Consider the following 21,883-nt stretch of genomic DNA (forward strand, 5'->3'; position numbering starts at 1 on the left):
AAGTGATATTGATCAATATATTCGATATTTTTGTTTGAATGTATCGTTTACTATTCTAATCCCAAATTTTACTCCAAAAATTAATGAAATGTTTTCTGCTAGTATTGCACAAGTTGATGAGTTTTCTCCAAAATTTTGTTGTAGTTTTGTAGAATTCAGGAAAAATATCAACAGTAGAGGGACAGATATATAAATGCAAGAAAAAATAAAATGGGTGTACAGTGTAAAGGGTACAAAATTGTGTGTATACAACTTCTTTCAATTCTTTTTTGAGTGCCCAGACCTTCGGCAGGTTCCTGGGCTGAAGGTAATCACACCATTCTTCCCGTTCTCCTTCTACGAATAATAACAGTCTGCTTTTATAATTGGATCATTAGATCATTTCACCAATACTAAAAAAATTGACAGCCTTATAAGTAAAGAAGCAGAACTTTAGGAACTCTTTCAAGTTTAGCAAATTGTGTCTTGCAAGCACATCCCAAACAAAGAAGACATAATCTGATGATGATAATGCGGAGTACCATTTGCTGTCTTATCTTAGAAGACTTCAAAATCCAGTTTTTCAACAGTAACAAGACTTATCACCGATTGCATGGATACACGTAGAACATCAGAGAGACACTTGTAATTCAGTCCTCCCTTCACAAACTTTGGTAGTAGTGTGAAGAAGTGGTGGAAAACTGGTCACCTCATTATATCAATGCCATGCTGAGGTTGAACTCATTATTTGTTTAATAAAGTGATATTTAGGAATATATTCAATATTTTTGTCTGAATTCATCATTAACAACTCCCAAATGTTATTGTAACAATTAATAAAATGTTCACTCCTATCATTGTCACAAGCTGATCAGTTTCCCTTAAATTTTGTTGTAGTTTTGTAGAATTCAGAGAAAATATCAACAGTACAGACAGATATATAAATGGAAGAAAAAATAAAAGGGGTGTAGTATATAGAATATAAAAATGTGTGTACACAACTTCCTTCAATTCTTTTTTGAGTATCCAGATCTTTAGCAGGTTTCTGGGCTGAAGGTGGTCACACAATTGTTCCACTTCTCCTTCTATAGATAATAACAGTCCGCTTTTGTAATTGAATCATTGGATCATTTCAGCAATACTGAAAAATTTAACAGTCTTAGACAGGCGCAAAACTTTGGCAAGTTGTGTCTTGCATGCATATGCCCAATCAAAGAAGACCTAATCTGACTCCTCGATATGATCTGAACGTTTCTCAGCTTAATATTATCATTGCCATGTGGAGGTTGAACTCATTATTAGTTTAATAAAGTGATATTGATCAACATATTCAATATTTTTGTCTAAATTCATCATTCACTGCTCTTATCCATATTTACTTCATAAATGAATGAAATATGACGTCGACTCGACCTATATGTTCTGTTATGTTATCTCTCAATATACAGGGTGATTCACCTAAGTTATAAATTAAAAGTATATGAAAAACATGTATATATTTAGAAAAATACTAAGTGTATGTATGTTATTTTCTATACTACCGGGTATATATTTAAAAAAATGGGTACACATTTCGAAAGAGAACATTTATTCACTTTTGTATTTAATAGATGATACAGGGTAGAAATAGATTATGCTAGGTATAACTGGATAAATCCTAAACATAAATATCTTCTTTTAATACAACAAAACAGCATTAAACCCTCACTATTATTATTATACGATTTAGAATCGCCGAAAAACTGATCAGTTCCACTCAACACTGTTTAACATCTTAATTATCACACACAATGTGCAAAATTAGCATCTATTGAATCAATAATGGGGTTTTAATGCACTTCAAGCCCTCCCGAAATAGGGGTGACACTTACTTATTTGATACATATGTTTCTAGCAATTGTTCTCTCACAGCATTAATGTACAGGGGGGATGAAATCGTCAAAAAGGTCCGATTTCACGAGGGCGTCACGCACATTATCGTCCCTGTTTGTTTTGTAATAAGAAAAACAACGGGGCTTAAGCATCGTCACTGTTTCAGATTTAAAAAACTTAAGTCTGTTGAGAAAATCGTCGAAAATAATCAGTTTTTTATTAACGACCATAAAATAATTGTTAGTGAAGTGACGGTGCTCGAAACGATGGTTTAATTTGTGGGGGTCGTATCAATGTTTACGTTAACCCCTCGACTACGTGCGCCCCTAAAGGGATGCACGTGCATTCGAATCGGTCCACGCGATCTACCACGTGTCCCCACCGATCCTGCCGTCCGATTTAAACGTACAAATCCGGTTTTAATCCGGCCTAATTCCGGTACGAATCACCGATAAGATCGGCGAATTTTTTGATCGAATTAAACACGGACTGTAGACGATGAGGAGATAAAAAAACAACAACGTTTATGTGGAACTCGCTGTATAAACCGTCGGATGGTTTTTGTCTGCGACAAAAACCTCCGGTGTTTGTGGCCGCAAAGGTGCCACCATAATTCATTTTGTGTTGTGTTCGTCAACGAAAATGGCACGTCTGTTTGGACTCCTCCTGTTCCTGTTCGCCTCGAGCGGGGCGATCGCGGACGACTGGGAATTGGGCATGATGTCCTCCGAAGGTCCGGACGGGATGGCCATCCTATACAATCACGAGACCGAACGGGGGAAGGACAAGGGTTTCAGCACCATCACGTTGGAGTGTCACGACGACAGCTTCCACATCGTGATCGAGATGAAGTACACGTTCGAGGGGATGGTTTTCGTCAACAACAATCAGTTCCGCGACTTCGAAACGCCCTGCATGCTGGGCGTGGATTCGTCCGAACAGGACTCGGACTACAGGACGTTCCGCATGGAGGTTCCGTTCGATCCGCACACATGCTACACGTACTACGTAATTACCCACGTTCGTTCATCAATTCGAAAACTAATTTCGTCGTTTTGTTTTTGCAGAAAGACGGCGTTTTTAAAAATGTTTTGGTCATTCAACATGATCGGGTGTTCAAGAGTTATTCTGACGCGTATTTTGATATTGAGTGTAGCTATGACCATTACGAAAAGGAGACAACGGTGAAAGGAAAAGCGTTCATTCAAGAGTAATTTCGCTGTTAAATGTGTACGTGAAATACAATAATAATGCGTGTTATTTTAGGATCGAAATTACTGACGAGTTTGTAAACCGCCTGCGGGATCCCCCGAGGTTCATGCGAGGAGAGAATACGGGAAAGAGGAATAGCAGTGGAGGTTATTTAGGAAATCTCCAAGTAAATTTACATGAAGAACTATGAGTTTGTTTATTGTGCCTTATGTTTTTTACAATTTTAATTTTAAATAGATTTTACACATTTTAAACGGTTTTTTTTATTTTATTTTTATTTTTTTGAATATTCATTAAATTAAATTTTATGTTTCCAAGATCTGAATGTTGCTCTTTTTAATGAGACATTTAATGCATATTACTCGAATATACTTTTAGTTAATATTATTTGTTTATTTTTATATTTATATAATTATTTCAGTTTTATAAAATAGTTAATAACCTAAATAAATAAAAAGACATTAAAATAAAAATACAAATATTTAACATTTTTAGACATTTTTTGAAATTTTGTAATTCTGTAAGAATATGTATATTGATTTTAAAATTTTACATAAAAAATATTCTGGATTTTGTTGTTAATTGTTAATTAAGAATATTTGAATTTTTCAAGGACAAGGCATTAAAATTCAATTTAAAATTTTACAAGAAATTTAATGCCTTCACCAAATTGTAAATAAAATTTGTAAGAAAATTAAAAATATTAATTATTCGTATTATAAATGAACGTTATTTTAAACAGAAATAAAAAAATATATTTTTATAACAAAATTTTAAATACATTTTTAAAATTTAAAATTATGTAAGAAATTGTAAATTTCAAAAATTTTACAATTTTAGATAATAAATTGTAAAAAGAATATAAATAAAAAGACATATTGTTATTAAAATTTTTAAAAAAAAATTAAAATATCCAAGGTCAGGCACACAATTTAAAATTTTGGAAGAAAATTGAGCAAAATTTAAAAGACTTTTCAATAAGTCGAAATTGAAAATTTTAAAAATTTTATAATTTTAAATCAGAAATTATCAAACTTACATTCATTTGGAAATTTTTTTAAATTTTGTAAGAAATTGTAAATTTTAAAAAATTACAATATTTTGGAAATTGTTATTAAAATTTAACATTTTTTACAAGAAATTTGTAGAAATTTTAAAATTTGTCATTTTCCCAAATAGCACTTTTTTGAAATTTTAAAATTTTGAAGATATTTTTGAAATTTTAAAATTCTGTAAGAAATTGTAAATTACAAAAAATGTACAATTTTTCGCACAAACTTAAACAAAAACTTATTAATTAAATTTTGGAGAATATTATTAAAATTCAAAATTTTTTACAAGAAATTTGAACAAATTTTAAAATTTGTCATTTTTCCAAACCGTAATTTTTTGAAAATTTCTTGACAAATTTTAAATAAAATTTGTAAGAAAATTGGAAATATTAAAAGCGTTTCTGTTTTACATGAAAATATAAATTTACAATATACATACAACAATTGTAAATAAATAAATTCTAAACATTCTCAAAGATATTTTTGAAATTTTAAAATTCTGTAAGGAATTGTAAATTATAAAAAATGTACAATTTTAAGCAAAAACTTAAAATTTTAACGAAATTTGTTTACAAAGGTCATTAAAATATACAAGAAAATTTAATACACTTTACAATTCAAACGACTCACATTATTTTTAGAAAATTTTATATTTAATTATTAAAAAATGGGAATAATATGTCTGTTATAAATGAATATTTATATTTAACTATTTTAAAATTAGAAATCATAAATATTTACTTTTTTTAAAAAACCTGAAAGCTTGATAGTATTAAAAATAGGGTGAGAAAAGTAGGGGAATCCCCGGAATATACAGTACTTATATCATTATGGAAAAAGTTTATTACATTGAATGTAGGTATATATTTTATGATATTATATCACCAAATTTAGACAGGATTGGTAAAAAAAGAAAATTTTTAAAATTTCTATTTTAGGGGCTGCATTTTTTTCAGAAATTATTCAGATTTTGTTCATTATTGTTTTCATGTTTCACTTTCTCCTAAATTTTGTTTATATTAATTATTTTGTACATAAATTTTATTGTATTTACTGTGTTTAAATTTCTTCTTGTACAATATGAAAAATCTCACAACCCAAACCGATGTTCATGAATTGTGAACAATACTTAGGCAACCCACAATACGCCTAGTTACAAAAGTGAATAAAAAAAGAATAAATACATATAAATATATTAAATAATTTACTGTTAATTTTTTTTCTACAATTTATTAAATAAAATATAAAGTAAATTCAAAAATAAAAGAATTGTTTAAAGCAAAAAGTTAGTTCACACTTTTTCAGATAGATGTCCTGACATAAAACTGACGCATCCCGAACTGTCATACAATTGTCAACAATTCGTCGTATTTTTTAACAACAATCAGTAATTATCTCGTAGTTAGGAAACAAAACACAATCCCAGACAGAATTACTCCAACAGAAACAACAATGACCTCTGCTTTATATCTGGAACACTACTTAGATAGTAAGTGCGGCTTAATTAGACGATTGGAAACCAATTATAAGCTATATTTTAGGTTTAGAACACCTGCCGATCGAACTGCAAAGAAACTTCACGTTGATGCGTGATCTCGACTCGCGGGCGCAAACTTTGATGAAAAACATTGATAATTTGGCCGATGAATACTTGAGGAACCAAAAGACATTGACTGATGAACAAAAAAAGGAGCAACTTGATAAGATACAAAAACTCTTCAACAAGGCGAAGGTAAACAACAAAAACGGGGCAAATTTTTGAAAGTTAAAACGTCTTTTATTAGGAGTACGGCGATGACAAGGTGCAGCTAGCAATACAAACCTACGAACTAGTAGACAAACACATCAGAAGGTTGGACAACGATTTGGCGCGCTTCGAATCGGAAATCCAAGACAAGGCGCAAAACTCCAGGAATCAGGATGAAGCATCATTAATCAAAAGTATTGTACCTTAAACTTATTAAACCCACAATTAACATTGTCAATCTGTTGTAGAAGGCAGGAAAAAACCAAAGGACGGCAAAACCGAAAAGAAGAAACGTTCCGGCAATTCCAGCGAGGAAGATTCTACAGGTGCCACCAAGGGTGGGAAGAAAAAGAAACAGAAATCTGGGCCTGGGAATGCCATCACAAACAGTGTGGCAAGTGGGGCCAAAACCGCCTCAGGTGAGGGTCTGTATCATTTCATCCTCATTTATTTCGTTAATACTAACACGGACGCATCTAACAACACATTTATTTACGCCACAACAATCTTAACTTACTACTGACACTACAAAAACTATATAACTTATATGATAGAAATCAGTTACAATGTGATTGTTGTTGATTACAGTTGCGGATGTTGTCGCTTCAGTTTTACCGGGTCTGACGCATCCTAGTGACGTCCTGGACATGCCTGTGGACCCCAATGAACCCACCTATTGCTTATGTCACCAAGTATCTTATGGTGAGATGATTGGTTGCGATAATCCAGACGTAAGTACTCACTTTTTTTATTAAAACACTTTACTAATGAACGATTTTTACAGTGTCCCATAGAGTGGTTCCACTTCGCGTGTGTGGGGCTGACGACGAAACCCAAAGGAAAATGGTACTGTCCGAAGTGCGTCCAAGACCGGAAAAAAAAATAATGATAGTCGCACTTAGGCAATTCCATTCCATTTAACGAAGCTCATCTATCAACTTTTAATGTACATACGCGATTTTAAACTATGATAATTATTTATTTGAAATATTTTTTACATATTTTTTTATATGTTTTAATGAGCGTTAGATCTCAAGATTTTTATGTATGTAATTTGTTTGAAGGAGATATATTGTTATTGTATTTAAATTGAATTGGATTTTAAAATAAATAGGTCAATTTTAATGAGTGGTTTTATGTCTACGTACTCAAAGTTAAATGATTTTTAATCATAATACAAATATAAACCAATAATGGGTTGAGTTTGGTATTAAAATGCGTTAGAATTAAAACAAATTAAAACTATTGATTAGATGGGCCGTTGAAACAATAACTTTTTTTTGCACATATAAATATTAACCTGTTGCGAAAACGAACTGCCGCAGTTGGCCACCCTGTTTGTAACCTCCAATCTGACAGTTGCGCTCCCGTCACAATACGACAGTGGTTTTGTTGACGTTTTGCTTTTGTGCCGGTGCATGTGCACGGGCCTAGGACTTGGACATCACAGTTAGATGTTTATTTCGTAAGCAAAAATGGCCCGGAACGATGGTATTGTGTGTTAGGGCTCCCGAATTCGGATTTCCCGCCTGGGTGCGGCGCTTCGGTCGCGACGCGAACGCGCTGCGCGCACGCACTGTCCCAGTCGAGGCGCCATTGTTGGACTTATCGTCATTACACGAATCGGGTGTTGTTTTTTTGGTGGCGGTCAACGGCGCACCGCACCATTTGTATAGCGTGGACTGGCGCGATTGCGACGCGACGCCCGTCATCGTAGTAACGGTGCCGATTGATCGGACGGAGGGCGCGCTCCTGCGTGGTGCTCGTACACAGTGCCGGTGGACTGGGGCCGACTTTGTTGGCGGACACACAAAAGACCAGTCAATGTCAGCAGGCGTGTCAGACCAGGTAACGCATCCAACAGTTACGCTTTGACAGATTCGAGGAGGAGCACCCGAACGGCCCGACTCGACAACCATAAAAAAATTCCCAGTGCGACTGGACTGTCGAATTTTTCCTCTTGAAAATTTAACTGCGCTTTGTGTTTCATGTTCGTCGCCGATCCGCAGCGGATGAAAGGACAGGGTAATCAAGGTATGCATCCGAAAGGCCGCCACTCTTATCCAATCCGATCTAAAAGCCACATTCCTGTATCTGTTTTCCATTTGGAAATGCGGGGCCGATTCGTGCCACAAAACCATAACAAACACACACTCATTATGTAAACATTGCACTCAACTGATAACCATTATGGTGTTTTTTTAGAGGTTTCTTTGTTTCAAACTGTACCTAGTCAGTTCCCCATTAAAATTCATATCTTACTCCAGATCTACTGAACTGAATAACATTCTAAACATTTCACCTCTGTTAACAGTTGATGTCTTTTAATGTGTCAGTTTGATGTGAGTCAAATCAAGTTTGACAGCTGCAAGTGTCAAAATACTTGATGAAATTTGAATTAAGGTTAAATCCAACTTGAGTCATACAATTGAGTGTATGTGATTTTTGTTAGCCGGTAATCATGCACGCAGTAATGTTATCAGGAACTATTAAAATCAAGGTTATTTTTAAAAAGTGATGCATTTCAATATTGTATTATGTTATTAGTAACACTTGTGTTGAGAATTTCAATGTTCATGATAGTGTTTAAATTCCCATAATTGTGAAAATCTGTCATAAAACTCTAAAAATAAAATGGATAAAGCAGTAATAAAACTACAGAAGATAAATAAAAATGTTAATTTCCATAATTTATGAATATGTTGAAATGTAAAGGAATTTTACTTGATTAGGTCCTTACAGTTCTACCACCATTTATCATATTCATGTTAGGACAATCACAAATAACTCAAAAATCCCAATATTAAATGCTTGAGATCTTTACTCAGAAAAATTAGTCTGACTCTGAATTGGCTTGAAGTACTTAAATAATTAAATTTCGTGAAGTAAATAAATGCTTGAAGACTTAGTAAAAAGAAAATAGTTTCTGTAGACATTTTATTTGTATAATAAGTCCCCAATACCCAATTTAGGCGTTTAAAACTTCCTGTAATAATCAATAAATAAGTCACATGGAGTATGTGTTTCATTGTAATTGACTAACGTTTGTCCGAGCAGTGTCCAATGGCCCTAAAGAACAGCTAGGCGCAGGCGAGGGTGCTAGCGGTTCTGAGGAGTTCGAACCATGGCGCAGTGCGCAGCAGCAGCAGCAACAGCAGCAGCAGAACTCGGCTGCGCATGCGTACGGGGCGAGCGTGCCGATATCGACGGGCACCGACCTGTACAACATGAACACGGCCGGCTATTACGGCAGCGGCGGCACCTATCCGTATCAGGCGTACGGCGTCGGCGATGGCACCTGGTCGAACGGCACCGATCCCATGACCTTTCTGGGCACTTATGGACACGACACTTACTCCATGGACGGTAATTTTTTGTTTGTTATTGGGCTCGGGGCTGTGATTTTTATGTTGTCGTTGTTGTTGCAGGGATGTTCGGTCCGTCGACGACGTTCTCGACGGCGACGGCGTTCGCGGCGGGTCAGCACTCTTCGTTCAACTACTTCCACAGCAACGGCGGCGACTACAATACGTGGGGCAGCCAGTTGGGCGGACAGCAGCAGCAGCGCAAGTACGACGACTATTATCGGGGCGATCCGCAGAACATGTACACGCAGCAGATGCCCGACTCGCTCAAAAACGTTGAACAGGCCATGCAGAATCTTGGTAACTATTGTTACATGTTGTTTCTTGTACAAATTGTAATTGAGCCTTTATACAGATATGAAATCGGACGGCAAGGAGTCTCTAGGAGGTGGCCAGCAAAAGAAAACGACGTGGGCGAGCATAGCGAGCCAACCGGCCAAACCTACACTGAACATGCAAAGCCAGGGTGTGAAAAAGAAGGGTCCCGGTATGCCACCGGGTCCAATAGTACCTGGCAAGCACAACATGGATATCGGGACGTGGGACACGGCGAAAACTGCCCCGCCTCAAGCTGTAAGACCTTTTGGTGCCACCTTTTTGTTACAATGTATAAACTATTTGTTACATTTGTAGATGCCAATGGTGAACAGCGTCGCAGCGCCGAAGAACAGCGGTAGTGGTGGCGTGACGGTGCGACCCGGCTGGAACGTTCCTCCTACCGGTGGCCGACCCTTGCCTTCGGCTCCGCCTCAGCCCCCAACGCATCCCGGTGCCGGAGCGGTGCACGCCTATCAAACGAGAACGCTGATGGCAGCGCCGCCGCCCCAGGCCCACATGGCCCCGCCTCCCATCAACGTGCCGCCAGGTTCCCACATACAGGTATGTACAAATAATCATCATTGGTTGCGAAATTAACAATAATACGGATGTTGTAGAGTATGATGCCTCCGCCTCCGGTTCAGATGATGGTGGCCGGAGCCGCCCAGCAACACCAGCAACAGGCGGCCGCCGCAGCGGCGGCTGCGCCCGCTCCTACGCATCCCGTGCTCGATGAATTACGTGGCAAGAACAACTACAATCCCACAGATTTCGATCTGACGGCGCCGAACGCACGCTTCTTCGTCATCAAGTCGTATTCGGAGGACGACATTCATAGGAGCATCAAGTACGAGATCTGGTGCAGCACTGAGCACGGTAACAAGCGATTGGATCAGGCTTACAGGGAACGAGAGAGGGACGGCGTGGGCGGCATGGGACCCGTCTACTTGTTCTTCTCCGTCAATGGCTCCGGACACTTTTGCGGGATGGCCCAGATGGTGTCGGCCGTCGACTACAACGCCAACAGCTCCGTTTGGTCGCAAGACAAGTGGAAGGGACAGTTTAAGGTAAACAGAACATCTCGTCATTTAATATATTAACCAAACGGCAATCGTTAACCCAACGTGTGGATTGTGGTGTCTCAGGTCCGTTGGATTTACGTGAAGGACGTACCCAACGTGCAGTTGCGTCACATCCGCCTGGAGAACAACGACAACAAGCCGGTGACGAATTCCCGCGACACGCAAGAAGTGCCCCATCCCAAGGGACTGCAGGTGTTGCGAATCATGCACTCGTACAGGCATTCGACGTCGATCTTCGACGACTTCGTGCACTACGAGAAGCGACAGGAGGAGGAGGACAACCGCAAGCAGCCGCCACCGCAACAGGCGCCCGCGTCCAACGGCCGAGACCATCACCATCACCACCATCACGAGAGTGGCGGTAGCGGCGGCGGAGGCGGCGGCGGTGGAGGCAGGGACCACCACAAGGGTGCAAGGGAGCACAGGGACGGCGACCGGGACGGTCACAGGTCCGACAGGCACCACAGATCGGGTGGCGACCACCATGGCGGGTCGCACCATAAGGTACACGTTGTTGGATGTTTTTTGATCTCAATATACTTACAGGGACCACTTCAATAGATTGTTCATTAGAAGTTTATGGAGAAGGGAAAGAGATAATGATTTGAAATTTTTATAGCTTATATGACTTTAATTACTTTTCTAATTCATTTTGGACAAAATTTCATTTCCTGTTTCACTGGAAGAGATGTCAACTTTATTATTTGCAATGGAACACCCCGTATGTTTTTAGATTTTCATATTCTACATGTAATTGCAAATAAAATGGCTATACTATGTCATATACTTAAACTGAATAGTTTTTGAGTTATTAATTTTTCTCCAAACATTTTGACACATTGATGGTCAAGCTAAAATGTCTGTGAATCCACCAATTTTGATGCTGGAAAGTTCATTTTTGACATACATGTTAACCAAGAATCATCCTAGAAGAAGCCAATATTAATACTTCAAAATTTTATACAGAGTGTTCTTTATTTACGTTTAATTATGAGCATCTTAAATCACCAATTACTTTTTTATTTTCAATGGAACACCCTATATATTTTTGGATTTTTAGATTCTACATGTAATTGCAAATAAAATAGCTATACCATGTCTTATACCTAAACTCAATAATTTTTGAGATATTAATTTATTTTCAAAAATATTGAGAAATGATCTAACAAAATGTCTGTAAAGTTACCAATTTTTATGCTGGAAAGTTCAAATTTGGTGTACACGTTAATCAAATATTATCCTATAAGAAACTATTATACGTAACCCCAAATTTTGTACAGGATGTTCATTATTTATGTTTAATTTTGTGCATTTTGAAACATAAATAACTATGCTAATATATAATAATATTCATTTTATGTATAGAGAACCCTTATACCAACCGAAAGGTTTTTTAATATTTAACTTAATTATGGTAAAACATGTGGTTCCATTGAAAATATCAAGGTTATTGATATTTTGAAATACACACAATGAAATGTAAATAACAAACACCCTGTATAATATTTGGGAGTACCTATAATCGCTCCTTATAGGATAGTCCCGTTTTTTGTTTTTTTTTCTCTGGGGACAGAGAGGGGAAAGTGTAAACCCCCCTCCGGGCACCGATCCGGAGATCATAACCAATTGGAAACCATATGTGCTAGCACATATGGGGGAAAGGGCGTGTATATACATACACGGGTGAAGTTGAACCAGAAGACGGGACTGACAAAGATGCCAGCCCCCTGTCAACTGGTTCCCGGAAGAACAAGCCCAATCTGAGGAAGGTCCTAGAACCTCCCTGGGTGAGGATTGGGCTTGCAGTTGATCCGTCAGCCTCCCGCCACCACTGGCTTGTGGAGCGGGACTGCCCGAGAGATGTGATAGTCCCGGATTAACGTGTATGCTAAATATGAACTTTCCAGCATCAAAATTGGTGGGTTTACACACATTTTTGTTAGTTCATCAAACTGTCAAAATTTTTGGAATATAATTATTAACTCTAACCTATTGGGTGAAACCGGAAATGAAATTTTGTTCAAAATAAATTTGAAAAATGGTTTAATTAAAAATATAATTGCTATAAAAATTTGAAATCAATACCGTTTTCCGATCTCCATAAACTACTAAGTTAATTGATTCACCCTATCTATTGAAAAAAATGCGGACCAATTTTTCGCCAGTGTGGGCAACACATTTAATTTTAATTAGGTTATTTTAATACATGCAACTTTGTTGGTAAGTTGGTGGTATCGAAAGTTGCCAAAAAGTTACTGAAACAATGGCGAAAAATGGGCCAATTCAGATTCAGATAAACTGAAGTAAATTTGAACGGATTGTAACCTGTCTGTTTTCCAGGATCGCGGTGAGAACGGCAGAGGAGGACGCGGCGGCCGCGGCCGCAACTAGGGTCGCAATTCGAATCACCGATTCGGCAGGCCAGGCAGCGTAACAACACCCCACGCCACTCCACCCCGTACGCCGGTCGTCGGTAGTGTTCGCGCGCGTCCAGCCGACCCCTCGCCGCGGAGTGCTCCTTCCCCCTCCGTTTTGCATGTCTTAATAGGGCTCTTTAAACTAGACACATACACACACCTGCATTGAGTTTTGGTTTTATTTTTGATTATTACATCGCTATGATTGTTTTGCTGAAATCTGTTGCTTTTTCATCGTGTAAACGGTCACTATGTTGTTCGAAGTTGAGGTGAAGAGACCTGGCGGTGTTGCTATTAAATATACACATATATATAATATATATATTATATAAAAAAAATGAAAACTAAATTTCCAGTTAATTTGTATGTGTGGGTTCTCAATTAAACTCTAAAAATATTGATTTTTAAAAAAAAGGTATATGGATTATATAGTAAAATAGTTGTAAAATAACAAACTTAGTAGCTCACTCTTCGGATCGGGCCTTATGCAATCAAAACAAAATATTGTTAAAAAAAATGAATAGAGAAACGGGAGAAAGAGAATGAGATAGTGCAGTGTTGATTTGTTTATTGCTGAAGTGAAGGACATCCTGTTTAAATGAATTATAAATTTGTAAAATAACTTTTTAAAGTAAAAAAAAATGGACGATATAACATAGTTAAATTTTTTAAATAAATCAAGTGTTGATTTTTCCGGACTGATTTTTAAACGCAGTGGCTGAAACAGTGTCGGGAGGTTTATATATTTACATCTCTTCATTTAATTGATATATATTTTTTTGTTTAAGTTGATCGTTTTTCTTCCGTTTAATTTTTTACGTGTGTACGTCGCGACGGCATCGGACGCGGATCCAACATATTGTTCTGGACTGGGCGAACATCTCCGGATCAAGGAAAACAAACCCTGAACATTTCTTCTGTCTGTGCTAAGTGAACGCTACCCCAAAATATATATAATATATTTAAAAAAAAATGAATTAATTAATTGTAATAAAGAACTATATAACAAATTGGCTAAGTTTAGTTGATGAACACTGACAACCTGTTGTTTGTTCGTTTGTATTTGTTGCAGTTTTTACTAATGTTTTTCAATTTTCTAATCGTGTAGGAAATGACGGACTTTGTGCACTTTAGTAGAGAATTTGTTAAATCGATTAAATAGTTTAACATGAGGCTGTAAAACCGTATCATGCTATGTTCATTGTTTATTTACTGTAACTATATATAGATAATATATTTAGAATGAACTATAATATATAAATTGTGTGATAAAATGCCGCCTATTGTGTATTGCAATTATTTACTTATTGTATTATTTTTTTTATTTGTTATTTGAAAATTATTTATTTTGTTTACAATACTACAAGTACTACCATTTATTTATATATACATTGTACTCTTAAATTACAATAACTACTGTTTTTTATAGTTAATAATGTAATTTTTAGTGCATATCAACATTTATACTTATACAAGGACGATCGCAATTGTGGTAGTGTGACAATAACATTAAAAAAATCGCATTCAAAACATGTTTTGTTGATATAGTTTGTGATTTGTAAATATATTGTAGGTTGTACATTGAAAATATGTTTGCGTTAATTTTTTTCTAGGTGCTATTTTCATCAAATTCTGCAATTAAAATTACGTTTCTTGTATATAAATGAGCAGACATTTCGAGTTAACGAAAAAATGAAAATTTATTTAGAGAAATTGTAAATTGTTGTAATTCATTCCAAGAGCATAAGAATGAATGTAGCATGATGATTTTAGCTGTCTTTTTTACACTGTGCCTAATATGTTAGACTGATGTACGCAGGTGCATTTTGTGATTGTAACTGATTCATTGTGTGATCCGAACAGTGGGCATCCTCTGTTGTTAGCTACATCAATAAAACAACAATTATAATATGGAATCTGTTTTTCTTTATACGTTTTTCAACCGTTTTATTCAGTTTTTCGTTACACAAACATCTAGAAAACGAATAAAACATCATCGAAACATTACAACTAGCCTACAAGGTTGTTTAAATGCACAAAATCACATTATTTACAACATTTATTATTACTTAATATTACCCAGGGGACATACAAAAATGATTGGCGTCAGTTCTTTTGTAATGGAATGTTCGAAATGCTATAAATCGTTAACGTAAAATGCCTCTAATTATTCTGATGATGTCAGTCCCATCGTTGACTAGAATTACCCCTTTACCAAGGGGCCCTGCCCTACTTTTTGTATTTAAACTTGGTCGACTGCAGCAAGTTAAAAGTACCGTACGTGACGTACTCCTCCCCCCAGTAAGGTATAAAAAACGCCCTGTAAAACCTGTGAGACTTCTCCACGTTAAGAAAGGGGCAACTCTTGATCACCTTCCACGACCCCTTGTCCCTGGCGTAGTTCGGCTCCAGCGCCGTCTCCGTGCCGATGTCCAAGTCCAACAGGAAGTGACATTTATTCACGTCGAAGTACAACGAGGGCACCGCTTCGTTGCGGTCGTTGAAGTGGTCGTGCACGATGGCGGTGCCGTTCCACGTTTCGGAGTAGGGTGCAGGCAGTATGCCCTCGAATTCCGACTGCACGAATCGCACGTTCCACTGCCGGTTGGGGAGGAAGAACGAGCTGGGGAATCGGTACCAGTCTTTGCCCAGACAAACGTTGATCTGCGCCCGTTCCGATATCTTTTTCTCGGCGGGGAAGCGGTTCAGTTCCATCATCAGGTCCAGGGGCGCGTGGTAGTTCTTGTAGAGGGCGAAAATGCGGGACACACCTAAGACAGATTATTTTAAACCGTCAACCATGTGCGCATGCGCAGTATTAAAGTTTAATGTGTTACCTAAAGCTCCTGTCACAGATAAAACCAGCAAGGTAATGACCATGGTTCTCTCCAAGTAGTGGGTACCAACAGGCATCTTTTGCACCAGACTCCACAGTCTAAAGAACAACTTCTGTAGTATATCCAATGAGATGGCACCACTTAAGCATATCATAGGATAAATCGGAAACAGAAAACGTTCCTCTTTGTGCGGCTGGAGTGTAAAAATGGCCAGCCACAGGAACAGGGGGCTCAACGAAAGCCAGTAGGGCAAAAACAACGTGCTTTTGTTCTTCGACGGCACAAACAAGTAATTCAGAACCAAAGCCAAGGGACTGAACAACGCCAAGACCCAAACGAAATTAAAATTGACAAAACCGTTGATGAAATAAAAGGAGAACGGCTCCGTCCCGTACAAATTAGGGCCGTGCCCCCCTAGTACGTTGTACAAGACAATATTGAGGGGTGCAATCACCAGTCTGCCGAACTGAATCGAATCAATGGCGACCATGGGCACGATCACAACCAAAAACGACAGGCCGGCCCACATGAAGAAGTCCACGTACTGCTTTTTCCGTACCAGCATGTCGTAGGCGATGGGGATGCCCAACCAGGCGGCGAAGGGCCAACCTAAACAGCAAAACATGAGCATGGAACATTAAATTACGTTCATGGTTTACCTAAGAGGGACCCTAGGGCGGTGAAAAATATGGCTAGGGCGTAGCTTTGTTGCCACCAAGCTGCGCAGGCGGCGGCGAACGTATACATGGCAAAACTGGAGGGCAGGAATGCGGTGCTCGATATGAACATTCCCGCTGAGAATAACTGGAATGTTAGACATATTCTGCCTATGTGGACGCCGAATTCTTTGCACACAGCTCTGGAATAACCAAAAAATTAACTCTAATTCAAGACTATTGATTGAGACCAGTCCTTACTTGTAAAAGTAGACCTCAGCAAACGCACAAACAAGACCCAACAAACACCTAATGAAGTAGAACATTAATAAAGGATTTGGCTGCAATACTTTCTCATAAATATAGGCGGGGGCAGCATGAAACATCAAGTAGGTGTAAGACCTTAGGGCAAACTCTGGGCTGTACTCCCATGTTTGCAGTCCCTTTCCGAACACTGAAACAACAAAAACTGTAACACCCCCCTCATTAATAGTCATATAATTAACCTAAGTAGTGCAAGGGCTCCCAGTAATTGTAAGTTTCATCACAGTCTGATATGTGAGACCAAATAGCGGCACAAAACCTCGCCGACAACAACGCTTTGAAGGCGGTGTCGCCTCCCGGATAAAGCAACGGATTGGTAGACGTGGTGTTCAGCTCCGGTTTACTAAAAAACGTCATGTAAAACATGTTTATTTATTATTTATTGGACATACACTGGTGGCGGATGTTTCGACTGTTTCTTATTGCTCTCCTTGCGCGACTCCTTGCGCTTCGGTTGCGCCGCATTTTGCCTCAGCCTGAACGACAGGGGGCTCTTTACCATTATTGTTTTTTTATTATTACAGCCACATAATCAACATATTTTGACTGGTGTCAATCAATCTATCAAATCATCCACTTTTACCAACCGTTTTTTGTGCGTTGTAATGAAATATTCATGAGATGAAGTTTTTGATTTGTGTTTTATTTATGTGAACCTCGTTTTAATTTTTCGTTGTGAAAATATCGGAAAATCTAAAATAAACAAACACGGAATCGGTATTTGTGCGCATGACCAATTAGTTGACAGCGCAGATTCCTGTTTTCGAACCGGCATTTGACGTGTGGCAATGAAATTTGTGTAGGTTGATTACTAAAAAAATGGAACAATTTTTCACACTTCCCTTCGCAATACTCGAAGTACCCAATATAAAAATAAAACGGCCGTCATGGCTGCAACAACCCTCACCCATGGTTATGTTTTCCATAGTTTTGTTCTCGTATTTTCTTGTAACCGGAGGTAAACAACATAAACACTTCTTATTCTTATTTAAATTTATTTATTGTGTTCTTCAGGTATTATTTATGACGTAATTGTGGAGCCTCCAAGTGTAGGATCAACAACAGATGAGCATGGTCACTCCAGACCAGTAAGTTAATGTTACAAAATTCTTTCAAGTCTTAAAAATATATTTTTTAGGTGGCTTTCATGCCCTACAGGGTAAATGGTCAATACATTATGGAAGGATTGGCTTCCAGCTTCTTGTTTTCAATGGGTGGTTTAGGTTTTATAGTGCTTGACCACATTCATTCACCACAAACACCAAAGTTGAACAGACTCATGATCACAGCTGTTGGATTTATTTGTGTGTTGGTCTCATTTTGCACCACCTGGATTTTTATGAGGATGAAACTACCTGGTTATTTGCACTGGTGAAGAGTAATTTGTGAGGAGAGGAATCTTAATAAAAGTGTGGAATTTTTTCAATTATTTGTAATAAATGTATAAAATTTAGTCGTTTTATTTTTATCAAATAACTAGAAAATAAGTGATTTGCTAAATAATATACTGGGGCATTTATTGAGCTCCTTTTTACTTACATTAAATAATAAATAACATTGGTTTAATCAAGTATATTTCAAATCAACAAAAAGGGTTGAATATCAAAAGATCCATCAAATAGAGAACATAAATTCAGTCTTAATATTTACAAACGGATTCTAAATGCGCTGAAACAAAAATAAGTTGAAAATCTCCAAATTATACTATAATTATTTGTTATACTTTAAAAAGTCTGAAGACCTATCAATAATGTGTTCAAACTCAGCAAAGGAAAGGGCTCTGTCGTCATCCAAATCAGCCTCCTCTAAAATGTTGTTGATCAGAAGTTGCATTTCAGACTCAGACAACCTATTATCACCAATAAGCTTCTCAACAACCTGTTTTAAGTCTGAATATCCCAACATATCATCTCCATCAAAATCTACAACAAAAATATTAAACAAAAACCAAAACCAATGAATAAAATCACCATATATTCTAAAGGCATGCTCAGCTTTAACCATCCTAGGGGCAGCCTCACTAAAAACGGACATCATGTCCAGAAAATCCTCAAATGTACAATCACCATCTTGACTAGAACTAAAAACTTTGCATATCCGTTCGCCAAAAGGATTCACCTGCAACTCAGGATACTGCAGGATCTTGCTCATTGGCAGTTTGGCATTCTTGTTGTGTCCCACTTTTTCCGGCGCCAGTGCTTTGAATTTCTGATGTGCACTGAAAAACGTTACATTGACAGGTAATGACAGGTTGTTGTTTTCATTTTACTCACTAAAGCACCTCTTTTTTGGTGAAATATGTCAAGTCCTGAAATGAAAACGATTATTAAATTATAAATTTGTAGGGTGAGGAGGTTCACCTCGTAGTCCTGCAGTTCTTCTTCCGTAAACTGACTTTTACCCTGCCCCATTTCGGTTTGTTTATCTGTAACGTTTAATTCATGATTCACGGAAGTAAATTTTGGTTACACTGACTGACGGAATTCCTCGTATCGATTATCGCATGCGGCGTTGCCGCTTTTCGTTTTTTCCTTACGGGGGAATTACCCAATTCAAATATTAATTCAAACAAAATTTGATACTGGTGCGTTTTTAATTGTGTCATTAATCACGTCTGGAACAATAGACCGCGTGCGATTGTTGAGCAATTTCGATTTGAAGGCGGCGATTTAATGGCGCTAATTAAAATTACAAATGTTGCGCGTGTTTGATGTTTAATTAAAGTCAATTATCGATCTTCATCGACATAATTGTTGTGGCCCTACATCAATAATAAGTTCGCCTTGCATTACATTATTATCGTGTGCCGTGAAACCGACACTAAACGGAACGGGCATTAAAATGCGTCGACATGTAGAAATTTGATAATTGCCCGAATTAATTTTGAAAAGGGAAAGCGAAATTTCGAGTGATATAAAATAATACAATAAACAATGTGCGAACTCTCACTTCGCTTCGATTGTTCAAGAAATATTGTACACGCGTGTCAATTGTGTCTTGATGATTTTACACAATTTCCCAATCGTTTGACGAATTCCATTCGACAATGTCAATATTTAATTGTTCCCAGTAAAATTTCAATGCGTTTAAACACTCATTAACATATTTTAAATACACTTCGAATTTTTAAACTCGTTAAAGAGTAATTATTGTTGATGTGTAAAATGAAAAGCATTGAAGTAGTTCTTGGTTTGTTTTGTGTTAGGTAACCTTGCCGGTTTTTGCATTAATAACATTAATCATCGGCTACGTGAAAAACATCTTCAACAAATGGTGATTATCGATTTTCCTCGCTAATCGAACCTGCGATACATATTAAACTGAACGACATTATTCTACTTACATCTTCTATTACGGCCTCAACCTTCAGTTTTAGTTGTTGTTTAATCAAAAATGCCTTAAATTCTGAGTTTAGTTTGACATTAAACTATAATAATTCATGTTGTAGCGACATTTAATTATTCCTACTTGAAGCTATCATTTTGGTTTCTAAGGCAAAGAAATGTTGGAACATTTGCATTGGACATGCTTATTTTTCAAGTTATTTTAAAATGTTAATTTTAAATTAAATATTTACATTTGTACGACATTTTTAATAGTTTTAAAACGAATTATTCTAGAGACAATAAGGCAACATGTATAACATAACATACCAAGATTTAATTGCTATTTAATGAAAAATTCCTTAAATTCTGAATGAACAATGATAAAATCTTTATTAGTTTTGAAATTATAGTATAGAAATTTAATTTTGTAACCATATTTAATTCTTTCTACTTAAACTATTATTTTTGGTTATTAAAACAAAGAAATGATAGAAAAAAGCCTTGGACCTGCTTATTTTCCAATTTATATTAAAATTTTAATGGTTTCAAATAAGTGGTTTCAAGATTTTATTATTTATTGTTAATTTTATCAGTTTGAGACACTGTTTTATGGATCCAGCTACAAAGATACAGTAAAATAAGATACTGAGTAGCACTGTTTACATTTAGATGTACGACAACATTTTTAATACTTTCAAACGAATTTATCTCTAGTCTAGAGACAATAATATAACATGTATAATATAACATACCAGGTTTTGATAGCTGTTTAATGAAAAATTCCTTAAATTCTGAATGAACAATGATAAAATCTTTATTAGTTTTGAAATTATGGTAGAAAAATTTCATTTTGTATCCATATTTAATTCTTTCTAATTGGTTTCTAAAGCAAAGAAATGATAGATGAAAGTCTTGGACCTGTTTATTTTCCAATTCATATAAAAAAAATTTAAAGGTTCCAAATATGTAGTTTCAAGATTTTATTTTTTATTGTTAGTTTTATCAGTTTGAGACACAGATTTTTGGATCCAGCTACAAAGATACAATAAAAGAAAATACTGAGTAGCACTGTTTACATTTAGAAGCATGATAACATTTTTAATAATGTTAAAATGGCAAGGATGGCCTTATTTTCAAATTTATATTAAAATGTAGTTTCAAGATTTTATTTTTTATTGTTAGTTTTATCAGTCTCAGACACTGATTTTTGGATCCATCTACAAAGATACAATAAAAGAAGATACTGAGTAGCACTGTTTACATTTAGAAGCATGGCAACATTTTAATACTGTTAAAATTTCAAATTTATATTAAATGTAGTTTCAAGAGTGTATTCTTTATTATTAGTTTTATCAGTTTGAGACACTGATATTTGGAGCCAGCTGCAAAGATGCATAAAAGAAGATACTGAGTAGCACTGTTGACATTTAGAAGCATGGCAACATTTTTAATAGTGTTAAAATGGTAAGGACGGGCTTATTTTCAAATTTATATTAAAATGTAGTTTCAAGATTTCATTCTTTATTGTTAGTTTTATCAGTTTGAGACACTGCTTTTCCGATCCAGCTACAAAGATGCATAAAAGAAGATACTGAGTAGCACTGTTTACATTTAGAAGCATGACAACATTTTTAATAGTGTTAAAATGGCAAGGACGGGCTTATTTTCAAATTTATATTAAAATGTAGTTTCAAGA

At 36.5% G+C, this 21,883-nt stretch overlaps 6 protein-coding genes across 7 annotated transcripts; 4 read left to right on the plus strand and 2 right to left on the minus strand.

The window, feature by feature from the left end:
* The first annotated feature begins 2,448 nt into the window (after positions 1-2,448).
* LOC109604366 (uncharacterized) lies at positions 2,449-3,317 on the plus strand. The gene is made up of 3 exons (XM_020020886.2): positions 2,449-2,859; positions 2,919-3,061; positions 3,118-3,317. The coding sequence occupies exons 1-3, from the start codon at positions 2,494-2,496 to the stop codon at positions 3,251-3,253; spliced, it is 645 nt and encodes a 214-aa protein (XP_019876445.1). The 5' UTR covers positions 2,449-2,493; the 3' UTR covers positions 3,254-3,317.
* Positions 3,318-5,448: 2,131 nt separating this feature from the next.
* Positions 5,449-6,987, plus strand: LOC109604365 (inhibitor of growth protein 5). Of its 2 annotated transcripts, none has more exons than XM_049966691.1 (6): positions 5,449-5,604; positions 5,657-5,847; positions 5,900-6,056; positions 6,111-6,287; positions 6,451-6,593; positions 6,647-6,987. In XM_049966691.1, the coding sequence occupies exons 1-6, from the start codon at positions 5,568-5,570 to the stop codon at positions 6,746-6,748; spliced, it is 807 nt and encodes a 268-aa protein (XP_049822648.1). In that variant the 5' UTR covers positions 5,449-5,567; the 3' UTR covers positions 6,749-6,987. The 2 variants fall into 2 exon arrangements, with proteins under 2 accessions (XP_049822648.1, XP_019876444.1); XM_020020885.2 differs by having other exon boundaries at positions 6,111-6,281.
* Positions 6,988-7,136: 149 nt separating this feature from the next.
* LOC109604363 (YTH domain-containing family protein 2) lies at positions 7,137-14,960 on the plus strand. Its single transcript, XM_020020884.2, has 9 exons — positions 7,137-7,710; positions 7,872-7,896; positions 8,920-9,228; positions 9,291-9,527; positions 9,583-9,800; positions 9,861-10,106; positions 10,163-10,612; positions 10,691-11,131; positions 12,968-14,960. Exons 1-9 carry the CDS (start codon positions 7,351-7,353, stop codon positions 13,016-13,018), a joined length of 2,337 nt encoding a protein of 778 aa, XP_019876443.1. The 5' UTR covers positions 7,137-7,350; the 3' UTR covers positions 13,019-14,960.
* Positions 14,948-17,385, minus strand: LOC109604351 (alpha-1,2-mannosyltransferase ALG9). The gene is made up of 6 exons (XM_049966690.1): positions 17,254-17,385; positions 17,044-17,204; positions 16,799-16,991; positions 16,541-16,740; positions 15,882-16,490; positions 14,948-15,815 (listed from the first exon to the last, which is right to left on the minus strand). Exons 1-6 carry the CDS (start codon positions 17,361-17,363, stop codon positions 15,274-15,276), a joined length of 1,815 nt encoding a protein of 604 aa, XP_049822647.1. The 5' UTR covers positions 17,364-17,385; the 3' UTR covers positions 14,948-15,273.
* Positions 17,386-17,680: 295 nt separating this feature from the next.
* LOC109604368 (oligosaccharyltransferase complex subunit ostc) lies at positions 17,681-18,314 on the plus strand. The gene is made up of 3 exons (XM_049966693.1): positions 17,681-17,819; positions 17,876-17,949; positions 18,000-18,314. The coding sequence occupies exons 1-3, from the start codon at positions 17,681-17,683 to the stop codon at positions 18,234-18,236; spliced, it is 450 nt and encodes a 149-aa protein (XP_049822650.1). The 3' UTR covers positions 18,237-18,314.
* Positions 18,315-18,418: 104 nt separating this feature from the next.
* On the minus strand, positions 18,419-19,355 carry LOC109604367 (calcium and integrin-binding protein 1). Its single transcript, XM_049966692.1, has 5 exons — positions 19,222-19,355; positions 19,135-19,169; positions 18,832-19,079; positions 18,585-18,783; positions 18,419-18,529 (listed from the first exon to the last, which is right to left on the minus strand). Exons 1-5 carry the CDS (start codon positions 19,270-19,272, stop codon positions 18,508-18,510), a joined length of 555 nt encoding a protein of 184 aa, XP_049822649.1. The 5' UTR covers positions 19,273-19,355; the 3' UTR covers positions 18,419-18,507.
* Between the last annotated feature and the right edge of the window lie 2,528 nt (positions 19,356-21,883).

Source organism: Aethina tumida, chromosome 4, assembly GCF_024364675.1.
Source record: "Aethina tumida isolate Nest 87 chromosome 4, icAetTumi1.1, whole genome shotgun sequence".
In the NCBI taxonomy this organism is placed as follows: Eukaryota; Metazoa; Arthropoda; class Insecta; order Coleoptera; family Nitidulidae; genus Aethina; species Aethina tumida.

Bases quoted from the DNA above. Each gene is read 5' to 3' on its own strand.
- LOC109604365 (XM_049966691.1), top strand. From the start codon at position 5,568: ATGACCTCTGCTTTATATCTGGAACACTACTTAGATA. The intron at 5,848-5,899 runs GTAAACAACAAA...GTCTTTTATTAG, and splicing joins AACTCTTCAACAAGGCGAAG to GAGTACGGCGATGACAAGGT. The intron at 6,288-6,450 runs GTCTGTATCATT...TGTTGATTACAG, and splicing joins CAAAACCGCCTCAGGTGAGG to TTGCGGATGTTGTCGCTTCA.
- LOC109604367 (XM_049966692.1), bottom strand. From the start codon at position 19,272: ATGGGGCAGGGTAAAAGTCAGTTTACGGAAGAAGAACTGCAGGACTAC. The intron at 18,784-18,831 runs GTGATTTTATTC...TTTTTGTTGTAG, and splicing joins GCATGCCTTTAGAATATATG to ATTTTGATGGAGATGATATG. The intron at 18,530-18,584 runs GTATAACAAATA...TTTTTGTTTCAG, and splicing joins AGGTCTTCAGACTTTTTAAA to CGCATTTAGAATCCGTTTGT.
- LOC109604351 (XM_049966690.1), bottom strand. From the start codon at position 17,363: ATGGTAAAGAGCCCCCTGTCGTTCAGGCTGAGGCAAAATGCGGCGCAA. The intron at 16,741-16,798 runs GTAAGGACTGGT...TGGTTATTCCAG, and splicing joins GCTGAGGTCTACTTTTACAA to AGCTGTGTGCAAAGAATTCG. The intron at 15,816-15,881 runs GTAACACATTAA...AATCTGTCTTAG, and splicing joins ATCTGTGACAGGAGCTTTAG to GTGTGTCCCGCATTTTCGCC.
- LOC109604366 (XM_020020886.2), top strand. From the start codon at position 2,494: ATGGCACGTCTGTTTGGACTCCTCCTGTTCCTGTTCGCCTCGAGCGGG. The intron at 2,860-2,918 runs GTAATTACCCAC...TTGTTTTTGCAG, and splicing joins ACACATGCTACACGTACTAC to AAAGACGGCGTTTTTAAAAA. The intron at 3,062-3,117 runs GTAATTTCGCTG...GTGTTATTTTAG, and splicing joins GGAAAAGCGTTCATTCAAGA to GATCGAAATTACTGACGAGT.
- LOC109604368 (XM_049966693.1), top strand. From the start codon at position 17,681: ATGGAACAATTTTTCACACTTCCCTTCGCAATACTCGAAGTACCCAAT. The intron at 17,820-17,875 runs GTAAACAACATA...TGTGTTCTTCAG, and splicing joins GTATTTTCTTGTAACCGGAG to GTATTATTTATGACGTAATT. The intron at 17,950-17,999 runs GTAAGTTAATGT...TATATTTTTTAG, and splicing joins AGCATGGTCACTCCAGACCA to GTGGCTTTCATGCCCTACAG.
- LOC109604363 (XM_020020884.2), top strand. From the start codon at position 7,351: ATGGTATTGTGTGTTAGGGCTCCCGAATTCGGATTTCCCGCCTGGGTG. The intron at 9,229-9,290 runs GTAATTTTTTGT...TTGTTGTTGCAG, and splicing joins CGACACTTACTCCATGGACG to GGATGTTCGGTCCGTCGACG. The intron at 9,528-9,582 runs GTAACTATTGTT...GCCTTTATACAG, and splicing joins ACAGGCCATGCAGAATCTTG to ATATGAAATCGGACGGCAAG.